At 48.2% G+C, this 17,226-nt stretch overlaps 1 protein-coding gene across 1 annotated transcript in view; it reads right to left on the bottom strand.

Annotated features, from left to right (window-relative positions):
- Nucleotides 1-6,118: 6,118 nt before the first annotated feature.
- Nucleotides 6,119-17,226, bottom strand: part of ntn4 (netrin 4) — a 163,367-nt gene continuing 152,259 nt past the window's right edge. The window contains exons 9-10 of the mRNA XM_038812203.1: nucleotides 10,815-10,985; nucleotides 6,119-7,148 (exon numbers count right to left, since the gene is read on the bottom strand). Coding sequence (XP_038668131.1) covers nucleotides 7,015-7,148; nucleotides 10,815-10,985 — 305 coding nt within the window. The 3' untranslated portion in view covers nucleotides 6,119-7,014. The remainder of the gene's footprint in view (nucleotides 7,149-10,814; nucleotides 10,986-17,226) is intronic.

Here is a 17,226-nt window from a genome sequence, read left to right as displayed (position 1 = left end):
TGTGGGAGCAACTCCTCAAAATCAGTTCAGCAGTTGACCCTCTCCGTCGCCATCGAAACGTGCGTTGCCCATGAGCATGCCAGGAATCGTTACTCCCGCATCAGGGTGGCAGAAAATGCAAAACTAGTCTCCCACAAGGCAGAAAGGGTGCAGGCCATCGCAAAAATGCAAGGCCTGAGCATCTAGGAGAGTGGCCGTTTTGCGTGCTTTACCAGGGTTCCTACGCATGCGCGCCACGACCGGGTGGACGACGAGGCCAAAGACCCCGATGCGCATGTGCGAACGTCGGCCGACCGCACTGCACATGCGCAATGGCGCACGGAACGCGCTGACGTCAGCGTCATGACGTGCCCAAATTGTGGCTCCGCCAATTAAAGCGGCAATGTCCAGCCAAAGGAAGGCGATGTCTACAGTGTGGAAAGCCTGGGCATTATGCAGCTTTATGCAGGTCCGCTCCACCGACCAATAGCCAGCGATCCCAGCTGCAGCGCAGACGTGTCCGCTGCGTACAACAAGGCATGCAGGATTCAGATCCCGACAGCCCAACGGACCCAGATGCTGACTGCCTTGAGTCTCCATACCGGGTGGGCATATTCACCACGCGCGAGCTGGCCTCCACCGTGCCTGCAAACCGCCTTTCAATCCTTTGGATCCTGATGACGAGTGGTGTGCTGTTATCACGGCTATCCAGTCTCGCATCCGATTTAAATTGGACACTGGCGCATCTGCAAACCTCATATCACAGTCGGACCTCGACAGCATCCGAGACCAACCTAGCATTCTTCCACCAGCCTGCCAGCTCCTTGACTACAATGGCAATGCCATAGCTGCCAGTGGATCATGTCAGCTAGGTGTATCTCATAAGGCAATCAAAGTGACGTTACGATTCGAGATCGGCCGGCCTGACAAGGCGTCCCTGCTCGCGCAAGCGAACTCCTAAATCTGGTCCAGCGCGTGCATGCCATGTCCTCGACAACGGCGACTGCCTCGCCCAATGTAAGGCTAAGGCAGGATCGACGAGCTCTCCTCACAATCTCTCCAGACCATTGGAGCGGGGCTGTCAGGAGAGGACAGGTCCCCAACTGGAGCTGTTCAAATTTGCTACTGGGTCTAGTATGTAAATATCAAATATATTAATATATAATCTATATCACCAGTGATGCAAGATCACATGTCAGCAGAGCAGATAGTTCTACGTGGAGCCTTGTGCAGAGTCTGTATTGTAAACAGTTACTAATGTTCAATTGAAGTTAGAGTTTACCAACAGCCTTGTCTTCAGCATTATCTGTAAGTCCAGAACCACAGCTACCACATCTAAGATCCACAACGATGATAACAGTCTGGGCCATGCCAGCACAGCGTTCGGTCCCAATCAGATCAGATATTGCGCTCCCTGCAGCATCCTGAAGTCACGGCTCACAGCTCCTTGGCAGCTTCTATTGGGCCAATCAGTTGACGGGAAGCCTGGGACTTTCCCTGAGTCACGTCCTCTTCATCCAAAGGACAACATCCCCTTCATCCCAGGGACAGTCGACGTTGGCCGTTGATCCGTCTCCAGAACAAAATCTGGCCTGCTTTCCTTTTTTAAAAAATTTAAAGTGCCCAATTCTTTTTTTTTCAATGAAGGGGCAATTTAGCATGGCCAATCCACCTACCCTGCACATCATTGGATTGTGGGGGTGAGATACACACACACACAGGGAGAATGTGCAAACTCCACACGGACAGTGACCCTGGGGCTGGGATCGAACCTGGGTTATCACGTTGTGAGGCTGCAGTGCTAACCACCGTGCCGCCCCTGGCCTGCTTTCCGGTGGTGGCGATGTGCTGACCAGTTGCACGAAAGGGGCTCTCCTCTGGAAACTTTAATTTTGGCCCCTTTAGCCTATAAATCAACCACTAAACCGTTAATCCTTCCAGTACCCTCACCCGCAACAGAAAGAATGACAGCCACCCAAGAAACTGCCCTCAAATCCGCCAAGAAACCGAAAAGACAGCAGGAGTGGTAAGAGCCAGGAGGCTGACACGAGGAATGAAGCCGAACAGAGCATGGCAGACCGGGAGGGATCGCCAACGCAACCACCAGCATCGACCCAGCCACCGACGGAAGAATGTATGAAGCTCCTGTCACAGGAGCACCTAAAGTTGAGGCACTCCATCAAAGAGGACCTCATGGAGACCATGCAGGTGGCCATAGCAATTCCTTTGGCTCTCTTCAAAGAGGCCCTGGAAAAGACGAATTAACGATTGGAAGCCCAAGAAGAATGGGCTGGGAAGACAGCAGTAATGGAGATAAAGGGACCACGACAGATGTTCTTTGTCTTTCCATGCCCAATCTAGCCTTATTTATATGTCCAGTGCACACTCTGGAACGATCACCTGTGCATCCCAGGGGAGGGGGTTGGACAAATGGACACTGAAGTGGGAAGCGGTGGAGTAGGGAGTGAAGTAAAATGGGCCAAAGATAGGAGGGAAAGCTCCCAGGAGGAGATCCACTGGGCAAGCAGGTATCTGAGCTCAAGGAGGTAAGAAGAGAGGGTGGGCGGCTAATAATGTTCAATAAGAGGATGAACTTTACAGCGACGAAGACGGTGACGGACCGGGGGGACGATATGTCATTGTTAGCGGTGTCCTGGAAGGGGCAACAGGGTACTGGTAAATGTTTCCCCTCCTCAACTGGGATGACGCAGACTTTATAAAAAAGACTACGGCAGAAATTCCTGACCTAGACTCCCACCGACTCATTGGGCGGGGGGAGGGGGTACTTCAACTCCAGCCTCAAATCAACAAAACTATTGGGCATGAGAGAACTGAATACCTTTATGGAACAGATGGGGGGGGGGGGGGGGGGGAAACTCATGGAAGTACACACACCCGAGGGAGAGGGCGTTCTCCTTCTTCCCCCAAGTCCACAAAGTATACTCTTGCATCAACTTATTTGTAGTAATTGTTGCTTCCAGGGATAGTAGGGGAGGAACATTCTGTTACAGCAATCTCCAACCATGCTTCGCACTACATGGAATTGAGGTTGGAGATGGGCCGTGAGGGGGGGGACCTGATTGAGGTCTACAAAATTATGAGAGGCATGGACAGGGTGGATAGCAACAAGCTTTTTCCAAGAGTGGGGGTGTCAATTACAAGGGGTCACGATTTCAAGGTGAGAGGGGAAATGTTTAAGGGAGATGTGCGTGGAAAGTTTTTTTACGCAGGGGGTGGTGGGTGCCTGGAACGCTTTGCCAGCGGAGGTGGTAGAGGCGGGCACGATAGCATCATTTAAGATGCACCTGGACAGGTATATGAACGAAGAGAGAAATCGATCCTTGGAAAATAGGCAACAGGTTTAGATAAAGGATCTGGATCGGCGCAGGCTGGGAGGGCCGAAGGGCCTGTTCCTGTGCTGTAATTTTCTTTGTTCTTTGTTCAGTGCCCCATGGAGGCTGGACACAGCCCTACTCACCGATAAGGCCTTCTGCAAGAAAATGTTACAAGCCATCAAGGGATATGTAACCTGCAACCAGAACAGGAAAGGAGAGGGCGGTTAGGCAGTGACTGGTCGTCTTCATATTACATGTGGATCGACAATACTCCACGGCCCCGACTATGGAATTATTGGGGGAGAGGAAAAAAAACTATGGAATTTGACCTGCTCTCCACTGGGAAAGCAGTCAACCAACTCCACCAGATGAGGGGGACCTTGTACGAACATGGAGACAAGGCCAGCCGCCTGCTGACACACCAGCTGAGGAAGCAGACAGCCACAAGGGAAATAGGGTAGGTGAAAGACAAGAATGGTAGACTAGCCACGGCCCCGGACAAGCTCAATGAGGCATTCACAACCTATTAATGGGGGCTGTAAAGCTCCGAACCCCCGGAGGGGACTCGAAGATGAAACAGTTCCTCGATGGTCTGGACATACCATAGAACATAGAACAGTACAGCACAGAACAGGCCCTTCGGCCCTCAATGTTGTGCCGAGCCATGATCACCCTACTCAAACCTACGTATCCACCCTATACCCGTAACCCAACAACCCCCCCCCCCCTTAATCTTACTTTTATTAGGACACTACGGGCAATTTAGCATGGCCAATCCACCTAACCCGCACATCTTTGGACTGTGGGAGGAAACCGGAGCACCCGGAGGAAACCCACGCACACAGGGGGAGGACGTGCAGACTCCACACAGACAGTGACCCAGCCGGGAATCGAATCTGGGACCCTGGAGCTGTGAAGTATTTATGCTAACCACCATGCTACCCTGCTGCCCCAATCATGGGCGAGGATAGAAAACAGGGACTTGAAGCACCACTAACACTGAGAGGCCATGGAGAGCATCACCTCCATGCAGTCAGGGAAGGCCAACTAAGACAACACTATGGATTGGCAGCAATGTCCGCCATGACCTCCATCTGTAAGAACTACAAATTCACTCTGGCGACACTTGACATCTTTTTCAAAAGCTGGGGACAGGATGAGCACACACTGACGGTAGGGGGACCTATACATGGATGGCAGGATAGTGACCCTAGGAGAACTGACGGACAAGCTACAGCTCCCAAAGGGGAACGAGTTGTGGTACATGCGACTGAGGAATTTTCTCCGCAAGGAGACTGCAAAGTTCCGCCCATGACCAGGACACTTCCTACTGGACAGACTCCAAACCGCAGGGGAGCTAGGGGACAGTAACTGTGCTGACATGTACGGATGCCTACTGGAGGAGACAAGGTCACCACTGACAAGACAAGGGAAAAATGGGAGGAAGAACTGGGCATGGCAATGGGAAAGACTCTGTATCGAGGCACTGCACAGGGCAAACTTCACCTCCTTGTACGCAGAGCTGAGCCTAATGCAGCTTATGGTGGTGCACAGGGTGCATTTGACAAGAACGTGAATGAGCGGGTTCTTCCCGGAGGTGGAAGACAAATGCGAATGGTGCCAGGGAGACTGGTCAACCACGCCCACATGTTCTGGTCATGTGCCAGACTTGTCGGGTACTTGACTGCATTTTACAAGGCCGTATTCAGGGTTGTAGAGGTGAGGGTGGAGCCATGCCCAAAAGTGATGGTTTTCCGGGTATCAGAACAGCCAGAAGTCATCACAGGGAAAGGGGCAGATGTCCTAGCCTTTGCCTCCCTGATCGCCCGCTGGAGACTCCTGCTCGGCTGAAGATCAGCAGCTCCACCTAAGGCCGCCGCGGACTGGCTGTCAGATCGAGCATCATTCCTCAAATTGGAAAAAATAAAATTCAGCATCAGAGGATCGGAAGAGGGCTTCTGATAAACATAGAAGCAATTTACCAACCTGTTTGAGTACCTGTTCATCACCAGCAACTAATAGGGGAAGAGGGGAGGGGAGAGGGCAGGGGGTGGGGGGCAAAATAGACAAAGGAGGAGAAAGGGGGAGGGAGCAGAGAAGGGGGGAAGGGATCTAAATAGGAGGAAGAGAGGACAGAACTCAGAACATAGGGGAAGTAGGGCAGAGGGGCCAAAGGGGCATCGAGGAGGGGAGAACAGGCTAGGAACGATGCCCAAACAGCATCAGGAGGGGTACAATGGAGGTGGCGGGGGGGGGGGGGGACCTCAAGCATCCCCTTTGGTATGTTCCTATATCAGGGAGCCACACATAAATAGTAGAACAGTGAGGCTGGATACCAGACCACAGGGGGCCTAAATCAAACATGCCCCTTCCTTCCCCCTCCCACACATCGGTTTGCAACAAAATCCGTCAACTCATAGCCTGCACTATATTTTGTACAATACATTCGCAATGGATCCCTTGTTATTTATACTTGCTTCCTGGATGTTTAAACACTAATGTAACAGCGCTGCTACCAGCCAAATGTAAATAACCAATAGAAAACAATGTTAAAAAGGGGTGGAGATGGAGAAGGAAAGGGGGGGGGGGAGGGGTTAGGTTGTGGGAGATTGTAGGCCATGATTCAGGGGTCTATGTCTGTCCTGGTGTTTTATTGTTTTGCACTATTATGTATGATATAAATTGAAAATCAGCCCCAATTCCAAACCATCTCCCACCTGGAGCTACACTAAGGATGCCCGGTATAGGAATGACATTTCTTTTGGCCAATAATTTATTGTTGAATGGACCAGAGAGGATTCAGCGACTGTACAGTTTTGTCAATTTTATTGTGTAAATTTTGAAGTAAAAAATAAAATGGCAAAATGGCAATTTTTGCAAATCCACAGGACTGCTAAGTGCATACGTATATCTATACATTACCGTTCCAAGACTACACATCATATTACCATGTAACACTGCAGATTTCCCTTTTAAGGTCCAGTGCATAAGGTGTACATCTACATAAAACTATCATTCATTTGCAGAAAACCTTTAATTTTTGACAGAGTCCAGCGGTATATGGAGACTCAAAATGAGAGAAATGATAGAGGTCAAGGACATATTCCGGCCCCAAAAAGCAATTGTCTTGTATTCTGTTAAACAATATGGAGTGTCCAGCTTCACTTATTCTTGGTCCGCAGGATCAATAGGAAAGAAACCAACAGTCAATTATGACGTACAAACATTCTGACTGACTTTCTTTTGCAGTTTGTAAATGCAGAAAACTCTTTTGAAGCAACGTCTCTCTCAGTCCTTCGGATTCAATGTCTATGACAATGTTACAGATGTTACAGAGTGGGGGGGCGGGTGGTAACAGCTGGATTAATGCTACCAGATCTCCTGTCATCCGTAACTCATTAATTTTTCAAGTCGTGTACGTAATAATCTCCCCCCCCCCCCCCCCCCCACCCCTGCCACATCATGACCCGTCAGCTAATAAAGTGCGTTATTACATATAAAAAAAGCAAGAGTTTTCTTTTAGAAAGAAAATAATTCAAGGCCAACTTTGGTTCGCAACCAGCTCAGCAGATACTTAGATGTGCAACCATTCCGTATTCGAGCTTAACCACAACAATTCTTGGCTGACAGTTTCCCTTCGGACAGAGACCTGCTCAATACCATCGGGAAACACCATCCTGGTCTGAAACGCTGGGCTCGACTAGCACTTTGCTCTCAGGATGTGGGCCATTCTCCGGCCGAGGTCTGGTTTCCAAGTATGGACAAAGCTCTTCATGTTGATGATCAGACGGCCGCTGCGAATATCCTCATGCCCTGCTACGAGATACTCTGTACCTGTTAAAGGTGAAAGACACGGGTCAGTGAAGTACTCATCACTGGGAGAAGGATTAATGCTTCCTGGGCACGATTGAAGGAGTAAAATAAATTTCCTTCAATTGCTTATATGTCTTGGGGTGATATATCCCAATCATTAAATGGTTTCAAGAGGGAGATAGATATATTTCTGGTTTTAAAAACAGGTTAAAGGGATATGGTGAACAATTAGGAAGCTAGGTTTGAGACCAGGAAGAGATCAACTATGATCTGATTGAATGGGGGAGCAGGCTTGAAGAGCTAAATTGCCTACTTCAGCTCCTAATTCCTATCTTCCTATATTGGCATGGATAGTGGATTGGCTAGCTAACAAGAAACAGAGTTGGGATAAATGGGATTATTTACAAATTGGCAAACTGGAACTGGAGGAGTGCCACACATTGCTGCTGTCTCAACTATTTCCAATCTATATTAAAGACTTGGATGAAGGGATCGAGGGTAATGTAAGTAATTCTGCTGAATACACTAAGATAATGGGTGGTATCTTTGGCAAAGTGTCAGGCTCAGACTGAAAACTGGTGTGTAGCTCTTCAGTTGGACAGACCACTTTTCTCTCCCGATATTGAACCTCTTGGAAAAAAGAGTGGGCGTGGTTTACGCTGTCACTCTGGCAGGGCGGGAAGGGGGAAGGGCTTGGATTTTGGTTCTGGCACAACCCTAGCTCCTAGATTCTCCTGCCATCTGTGAAACTCAGTGTGAAAGGCAAGCTCGAATTAGCAATGTAGGGCAGCACGGTGGCACAGTGGTTAGCATTGCTGCCTACGGCACTGAGGACCCGGGTTCGAATCCCAGCCCTGGGTCACTGTCCGTGTGGAGTTTGCACATTCTCCCCCGTGTTCACAACCCAAAAGATGTGCAGGGTAGGTGGATTGGCCATGCTAAATTGCCCCTTAATTGGAAAAAATAATTGGGTACTCTAAATTTATAAAAAAAAAAAGAATTAGCAATGTAGAAAACTCAAGCCAAATTGAGACGGAACAATCAGACACAAAATTCACTGTGTGTATGAAGTCCTGTGATGATAAGGCAATAATTAATGCAACATTTATCTTAAAGCTTTGAAATCATTTTTCCTTGGTCGTTATCCGTTCTGTCAGTTCTTGCCATTATAAAGCTTATGTTCATATTTTTATAATCAACCCCCATGCAGTGCCACCTCTTGGTGTGAGCGTGTAATAGCAGTGTGACAGGTTTACACAGGCAGGTTCCATTAGAAACGTGGATTTAGAAATCAGAAACTAAGGTCAGGATGTTTGAATGAAGGGCAGCACGGTGGCACAGTGGTTATCACTGCTGCATCACGGCGCTGAGGACCGTGGTTCGATCCCGGACCCAGGTCACTGTCCATATGATGTTTGCATATTCTCCCCGTGAGGGGAACCAGCTATTTCTGATAGGGAACATAGAACAGTACAGCACAGAACAGGCCCTTCGGCCCTCGATGTTGTGTCGAGCAATGATCACCCTACTCAAACCCACGTATCCACCCTATACCCGGAACCCAACAACCCCCCCCCTTAACCACCATGCTACCGTGCTGCACATAGATAGGTTCCATCCAATATCACTCTATAGCTTTTACCTAACTACTCGCTATCCTTATTTCGTATTTTCATATTTCCACTCTAATTCTTAAAGTCTGCGCAAGCTGTTTTGCTTTGAGCAAAGAACCATTACTGTATTTTGAAAGTTAAATCTGTTTGTGAACCATTAAGTGAATTAATCTCGTAAAGTCTTTTGCTGGCAAGGGCTTTATTGGGAACATTTGATTTGTAACCCCAAGAAGATTTCAGTCTCTCAATTATAATCAATAGACACAATAAAAGATTTTTATTTCGCATCCGAGAAGTGTAACTTAAATTTCTACTGAGTTTTGAAATGTATACAAGACTACACTTAAACCACACAGTAGATTCCTACACCCCGTGTCTGCATGAGTTCCACCCCCACAACCCAAAGATGTGCAGGGTAGGTGGATTGGCCACGCTAAATTGCCCCTTAACTGGAAAAAATAATTTATTTTAAAAAAGGATGTTTGACTGAATTACATCAGCTCACCCTTGTCTAATCATCCCTCACCAGAATGTGGCGACTAGGGGCTTTTCACAGTAACTTCATTTGAAGCCTACTTGTGACAATAAGCGATTTTCATTTCATTTTAGGAAAAGGAAGATACTATTCAGCCAGTCAAGCTTGTTTAGACTGTTCCGACATTCATGATCGATCTAAACCTCAACTCTATTTATCCGCTTTTGTGCCATATTCCTTGGTATCCTTATTAACAAAAATCTATCAGCCTCAGTGTTCAAAGCTCAAACTGCTGCCCAGTACCCACATCCATTTGGAGAGAGTTCCAAATTTGCACAAGCCATGGTTTAAAAAGGCACTTCCTGATTTCATTTCTAAAAGCCTGACCAGCTGATTTGATCTCCAAGGTACACACATGGAATTGCTTGCTGTACACACAGCAGTATCAACAGCATGCCTGTTGGGTACATCAACACTGCCATTCCTGTCTTCAGCCCTTTCTGGAAATCGGCCTCAATATGGGAGAACAGGACCAGCTCGGAGCAGTTGCGACCTGTGCGAAAGCTACTTCCTGTGGGGCTTGGGGTGTGTGGGAAAGGTGCATCGCTGCTTCCAGGGTAGACTCAAGTCTGTTTAGCAGGAGGCATTCTAGGACCTTATATATCATTGAGAGCAGAGCGATAGGGAGGTAGCTGAGGGGGTCCCCTGTCTTGGTATTCCCATTTTCTGGGATTGGTACCAGCTGTTTGGAATGGTACCTATGCTGTGGAAGTTGATAAACGTTCTTCAGGAATTCTGGATAAATCTAATCAACTCCTGCTGCTGTGCCTGACTTGGTTGCCATCAGGGCACTTTCTCTCTGGGCACTGAAGCATCAGTCTCTGCCCATGGTATTCCTGGCTCCTAAAGATAAAGGCCATTAAGCTTTTAGATCTTGTTTTTTTAATACAAATTTAGAGTACCAAATTCTTTTATTTTCAATTAAGGGGCAATTCAGTGTGGTCAATTCACCTACCCATCATATCTTTTTGAGTCGTGGGGTGAGACCCACACAGACATGGGGAGAATGTGCAAACTCTACATGAACAGTGACCTGGGGTCGGGGTCGAAACTGGATCCTCCCCGTGATAGATCTTGGTTTTTTTTACATTAGCTTTTTGTGATTTATGTGTGTTGCGGTTCCTAAATCCACCACAGCTCCTAGGTTCTTATTATTGAGACAATAACACAAATGATTGGTATAGTAGAGATATTCATTTCTCTTCAGGTTAAGTGGATTAGTCATGCTAAATTGCCCCTTAGTGTCCAAAGATGTGCAGGTTGGGGGAATGGCCATGGTCAATGTGTGGGGTTACGGGGATAGGGGAGGGGAGTGCAACCAGGTAGAATGCTCTTTCAGGGGGTCGGTGCAAACTCATTGGGCTGAATGGCCTCCCCTCTGCACTGCAGGGATGATGGCTGATTACAGTGCAGCCCTGCCCAATAACCTTTGCTGCCAGTCCATAATTGTGAGTTCATTTGTATTGGGTTGGGCAATGAATATTCAGCAGGATGGTGATATGTTTGTGTTGTGTTTGCTGTTGTCGACGTGTTTCTTACCAGGGTTTAGAACTGGGCATGTACAGCCTCGGTTTGTCCAGGATTCTGGGTACAGCACCCGCTTGCCCCGGTGAATCTTTAACTTTGTCAGTTTCAACACCTTCTTGACCTTGACATTGACCTCTGCATGCGACCCTCTGTCATGTGCTGAGAGAATCTTGACTCTTAGGACTGAGGCATAGGAAGGAAAGAAAGAGACAATAATTCAACCACCTCACTGTGACATAACAGGACAATAACGTGTTACAGAATAACCAGCTTTGCACAGGAGGTGTGTAGTTTGGAAAATTGGTGAACTGGAATAATTTCAGGGCCGTCGGCGCAGCACAAGATTTGAAGGGTTATTTAAGAAGCTATTCAATTGGATTACTCTTGTTGATTATTCCTGAGTATCCCTCAATGCTGACATAATTCATGCTATTTATGAGTGAGAAAAGGAAGTGACTAAACTGATGTTCATTAAGAAAGATGTGTATTTACATAGCAGACCTCAGAACCTCCCTAAGGGTTTTGCGCCCAATAAAGTCCTTTTGAAATGTATTAATCGTTACAAGGTAGGCAAATGTGGTATCCAATTCGTGCACAGCAAGATCCCACAATCTATTAAAATAGATAACCTGGGATAACCAGAAACAAGTTTGCTCTTTTAATGGTGCTGTGGGATTGTTACATCCAACTAGGAAGTCAGGCACCACCTTAGCTTAAAAGCCAGCACCTGTAACAGAGCAGCACTCCCTCAGACTGTCCCTCCAACAATGCAGAACTCCCTCAGTTCTGTCCCTCCAACAATGCAGAACCTCCTCAGTTTTAACCCTCTGACAATGCAGCTCTCCCTCCGTACTGACCCACTGACAGTGCAGCACTCCCTCATTACTGCCCCTCTGAACGTGCAGCGCTCTCTCAGTACTGTTCCTCTGACAGTGCAGCACTCCCTCAGTTCTGTCCCTCCGACAGTGCAGAACTCCCTCAATACAGACCCTGTGACAGTGCCATGCTTCCTCAGTACTGACCCTCTGACAGTGCAGAACTCCCTCAGTACTAACTCTCTGACAGTGCGGGACTCCCCAAGTACAGACTGTCCAACAGTGCAGCACTCGCTCAGCACTGACCCTCCGACAGTGCAGCACTCCCTCATAACTGACTAATGACAATACAGCTCTCCATCATTACTGACACTCTGACAGTGCAGCACTCGCTCATTACTGACCTTCCAACAATTCAGCACTCCCACATTACTGACCCGCCGACAGTGCAATACTCCCTCATTACTGACCCTCCGACAGTGCAGCTCTCCCTCATTACTGACCCTCTAACAGTGCAGCACTCGCTCATTACTGACCCTCTGACAGTGCAGTACTCCTTCAGTACTGACCCTCTAACAGTGCAACATGCCCTCAGTACTGAACCCCTGATAGCGCAGCATTCTGTCAGTACTGACTCTCTGACAGTGCAGCACTCGCTCATTACTGACCCTCTGACAGTGCGGGACTCCCATAGTACTGATCCTCTGACAGCGCAGCACTCCCTCAATACTGACCTCGGACAGTACAGCTCTCCAACAGTTCTGTCCCTCCAACAGTGCAGAACTCCCTCAGTACTGACCCTCTGACTGTGCAGTGCCCCCTCAGTACTGACTCTCTGACTGCAGCACTCCCTCAGTACTGACCCTCTGACAGTGCGGCACTCCTCAGCCCCGACTCTCTGACATTGCAGCATTCGGTAATTACTGACCCTCTAACAGTGCAGCACCCTCACAGCACTAACCCTCTGTCAGTGCAGTACTCACTCAGTGCTGACCGTCAAACAGTGCAGCACTCCCTCAGTACTGATGCTCTGACAGTGCAGCTCTCCCTCAGTACTGACCCTCTGACAGTGCAGAACTCCCTCAGAACTGTCCCTCCGACAGTGCAGAACTCCCTTAGTACACATCCTCTGACAGTGCAGCACACACTCATCACTGATGCTCTGACAGTGCAGCACTCCCTCAGTACTGACTCTCTGACAGTGCAGCACTCCCTCATTACTGACCCTCCGAGAGTGCAGCACTCCCTCATTACTGACCCATCAACGGTGCAGCTCTCCCTCATTACTGACCCTCTGACAGTGCAGCATTCCATCAGTTCTGTCCCTCCAACAGTGCAGAACTCCCTCAATACTGACCCTCTGACTGTGCAGCGCTCCCTCAGTACTGTCCCTCCGACAGTGCAGAACTCCCTCAATACTGATCCTCTGACAGTGCAGCGCTCCCTCAGTATTGTCCCTCCGACAATGCAGAACTCCCTTAGTACACATCCTCTGACACTGCAGCACTCCCTCGGTACTGACCCTCTGACAGTGCAGCACTCCCTCAGTACTGACCCTCTGACAGTGCAGCACTCCCTCAGAACTGTCCCTCCGACAGTGCAGAACTCCCTTAGTACACATCCTCTGACAGTGCAGCACTCCCTCATTCCTGACCCTATGACAGTGCAGCACCCCCTCAGTACTGACCCTCTGACAGTGCAGCACTCCCGCATTCCTGACCCTCTGACAGTGCAGCACTCCCTCAGTACTGTCCCTCTGACAGTACAGCACTCCCTCAGTACTGTCCCTCTGACAGTACAGCACTCCCTCAGTACTGACCCTCTGACAGTGCAGCACTCCCGCATTCCTGACCCTCTGACAGTGCAGCACCCCCTCAGTACTGACCCTCTGACAGTGCGGCACTCCCTCAGTACTGACCCTCTGACAGTGCAGCACCCCCTCAGTACTGACCCTCTGACAGTACAGCACTCCCTCAGTACTGACCCTCTGACAGTACAGTGCTCCCTCAGTACTGACCCTCTGACAGTGCAGCACCCCCTCAGTACTGACCCTCTGACAGTACAGCACTTGCTTTGTACTACACTGGGAGTAATTGCCTGGATCTTGTGCTAAAGTCTTTAGACATCAACGTTCCATCTCAGACGCGAGAGTGATACCAACTGAATCATTGGCTGCACTTGTTATTTACTTCTGGGAGTTATGTTCTCAATAACCTGACTGAATCACCATCCGCCATATATACTCATGCAAAAGCTGAATTTTGGAGACTAATGGTCGGCCTTTACATGGTGGTGTTTTCAAACTGTTTGCTTGATTTGGGCTGAAGTGAAATCGAAAAAAGGTCATCGCAGTGGAATAAAGTAGAAAGTAAAAATACTGAAGAATTCATATTAATTATCGGTACGTCATTAATTACAAACATACAAATTAGGAGCAGGAGTCGGCCTCTCTGGCCCTCGAGCCTGCTCCACTATTCACCAAGATCATCTAACTGTAACCTCAACCCCGCATTCCTGCCCATCCCCAACAATAACCTGCCACCCTCTTGCTAATCAATAATCTATCTCGCTCTGCCTTAAAAATATTCAAAGACCCTGCTTCCGCTGCCTTTTGAGGAGGAGAGTTCCAGAGACTCACTATTCTCTGCGAGAAGAGAGATCTCCTTGTCTGTATTAAAAGATGCTCCTGGGGCAGCATGGTGGCACAGTGGGTTAGCATTGCTGCCTACGGCGCTGAGGACCCGGGTCCGAATCCTGGCCCTGGGTCATTGTCTGTGTGGAGTTTGTTTAGCTCACTGGGCTAAATCGCTGGCTTTTAAAGCAGACCAAGCAGGCCAGCAGCACGGTTCGATTCCCGTACCAGCCTCCCCGGACAGGCGCCGGAATGTGTCGACTAGGGGCTTTTCACAGGAACTTCATTGAAGCCTACTCGTGACAATAAGCGATTTTCATTTCATTTTAATTTCATTCTCCCCGTGTCTGCGTGGGTTTTTCCCCCACAACCCAAAGATGTGTAGGGTAGGTGGATTGGCCACGCTAAATTGCCCCTTAATTGGAAAAAATAATTGGGTACTCTAAACTTATTTTAAAAAAAGGTTCTCCTACAAGAGGAAACATTGTTTCCAAATCCATTCTGTCAAGACCTCTCAGGATCTTCTATGTTTCGACCAAGTTGCCTCTTTCCGTTCTAAAATCCACTGCACACAAGTCAAGCCTCTCCAATCTTTCCTCAGAAGACAACTTTGTCTATTCCAGTTATTGGTCGAATAAACCTGCTCTGAACTGCTTCCAACGCATTTACATCTTTCTTTCAATAAGATCAATACTGTGCACAATATTTCAGATGTGGTCTCACTAATTCCCTGTACAACTGAAGCACAACCTCCCTACTTTGCATTCAATTCCACTCACAATAAATGATAACATTCTATTTGCTTTCCTTAATACTGGCTGCAATTGTATACCAGGCATATATCACCTTTAGTGATTAATGCACTCGGACACCATGATCTCTTTTAATCTCAGAACTCTACAATCTCTTACCATTTAGACAAGCTTCTTTTCTATTCTTCCTGCCAAAATTTCACATTTGCCCACATTATACTCCATTTGCCAGATTTTTGTCCCCTCAGTTAACCTATCGATGTCCCTTTGAAGCCTCCTTACATCCTCTTCCCAATTTACTTTCCGACCTATCTTTGTGTCATCAGTAAACTCAGCAACTACACTTCAACCCCTTCACCCTAGTCATTTAGATAAACTGTAAAATGTTGAGGCCCCAGGGCAATTTGGTTTGCAATTCCTAATCTGACCAATTTAATAATTCGAATAACCAAAAAAGAAAAACTTTAAATGTCTGAATGTTTTTAAGCATTTACTTACCAGCACTCATTTGTATTAGTACTTATATATCTATATAAGCACTGGAGTGCTGAACTGGTTGCATTTGAGTGCTACAGTGAGAGTTTGGTGACTGAGGGAGTTAGGTGAGAAGGGAGTAAGGTGCTCCTTACATTTCATTTCCTATATTTATCAAAGAGTGTGAAGGGAGCCAGGAGTTTAGAGTACAGCTGACTGGAAGCAGAGTCGGAGGGCGGAGGTCCAGTTGGTCCACGGGGCAGCTAATTCTGTAAAGTAAGAGGGGATGGAGGCTGGGGCAGTTGCATGCTCCTCCTGTAGGATGTGGGTGGTGAAGGATACCATTGGTGTCCCCGCTGACTGTATCTACGGGAAGTGCACCCAACTCCAGCTCCTCAGAGACCGTGTTAGGGAACTGGAGCTGGAGCTGGATGAACTTCGGATCATCCGGGAGGCAGAAGGGGTTATCGAGAAGAGTTACAGGGAGGTAGCCACACCCAAGGTACTGAACAAGAGTAGCTGGGTTATAGTCAGGGAAAGGAAAACTAACAGGCAGACAGTGCAGGGATCCCTCGTGGCCGTTCCCCTTCAAAACAAGTATACCGTTTTGGATGCTGCTGGGGGGATGACCTACCGGGGGAAGGCCCTAGCAGCCAGGTCTCTGGCACTGAGTCTGGCTCTGGGGCTCAGAAGGTATGGGGGGAGCATAGAAAAGCAATAGTAATAGGAGATTCAATGGTTAGGGCAATAGATAGGAGATTCTGTGGTCGCGAGCGAGACTCCCGGAAGGTATGTTGCCTCCCGGGTGCCAGGGCCAGGGATGTCTCGGATCATGTCTTCAGGATCCTGAAGGGAGAGGGTGAGCAGCCAGAAGTTGTGGTGCACATTGGTACCAACGACGTAGGTAGGGCAAGGGGTGTGGAGGTAATAAACAAGTTTAGGGAGTTAGGCTGGAAGTTAAAGGCCAGGACAGACAGAGTTGTCATCTCTGATTTGTTGCCGGTGCCACGTGATAGCGAGGCTAGGAATAGGGAGAGAGTGAGGTTGAACACGTGGCTGCAGGAATGGTGTAGGAGGGAGGGCTTCAGGTATTTGGATAATTAGAGCGCATTATGGGGAAGGTGGGACCAGAGGGGCACCAATATCCTGGTGGAGGTTTTCTAGTAGTCTTCGGGAGGGTTTAAACTAATTTGGCAGGGGAATGGGAACCGGATTTGTAGTCCAGCAACTAAGGAAGCCGATATTCAGGACGCCAAAGCACGTAGTGATGCAATGGGGAAGGTAACACTGACAAAGGAGAGTACTTGCAGGCAAGGAGATGGGTTGAAGTGTGTATACCTCAATGCAAGAAGCATCAGAAATAAGGTGGGTGAACTTAAGGCATGGATCGGTACTTGGGACTACGATGTGGTGGCCATCACGGGAACTTGGATAGAAGAGGGGCAGAAATGGTTGTTGGAGGTCCCTGGTTATAGATGTTTCTACAAGATTAGGGAGGATGGTAAAAGAGGTGGGGGGGGGGGGTGGCATTGTTAATTAGAGATAGTATAACAGCTGCAGAAAGGCAGTTCGAGGGCGGATCTGCCTACTGAGGTAATATGGGTTGAAGTTACAAATAGGAAAGGAGCAGCCACCTTGTTGGGAGTTTTCTATAGGCCTCCCAATAGCAGCAGAGATGTGGAGGAACAGATTGGGAAACAGATTTTGGAAAGGTGCAGAAGTCACAAGGTAGTAATCATGGGTGACTTCCC

The sequence above is a fragment of the Scyliorhinus canicula genome, chromosome 11 (genome assembly GCF_902713615.1).
Source record: "Scyliorhinus canicula chromosome 11, sScyCan1.1, whole genome shotgun sequence".
In the NCBI taxonomy this organism is placed as follows: Eukaryota; Metazoa; Chordata; class Chondrichthyes; order Carcharhiniformes; family Scyliorhinidae; genus Scyliorhinus; species Scyliorhinus canicula.
The sequence above is the reverse complement of the archived record's forward strand: the minus strand, read 5'-3'. Positions and strand labels throughout refer to the sequence as shown.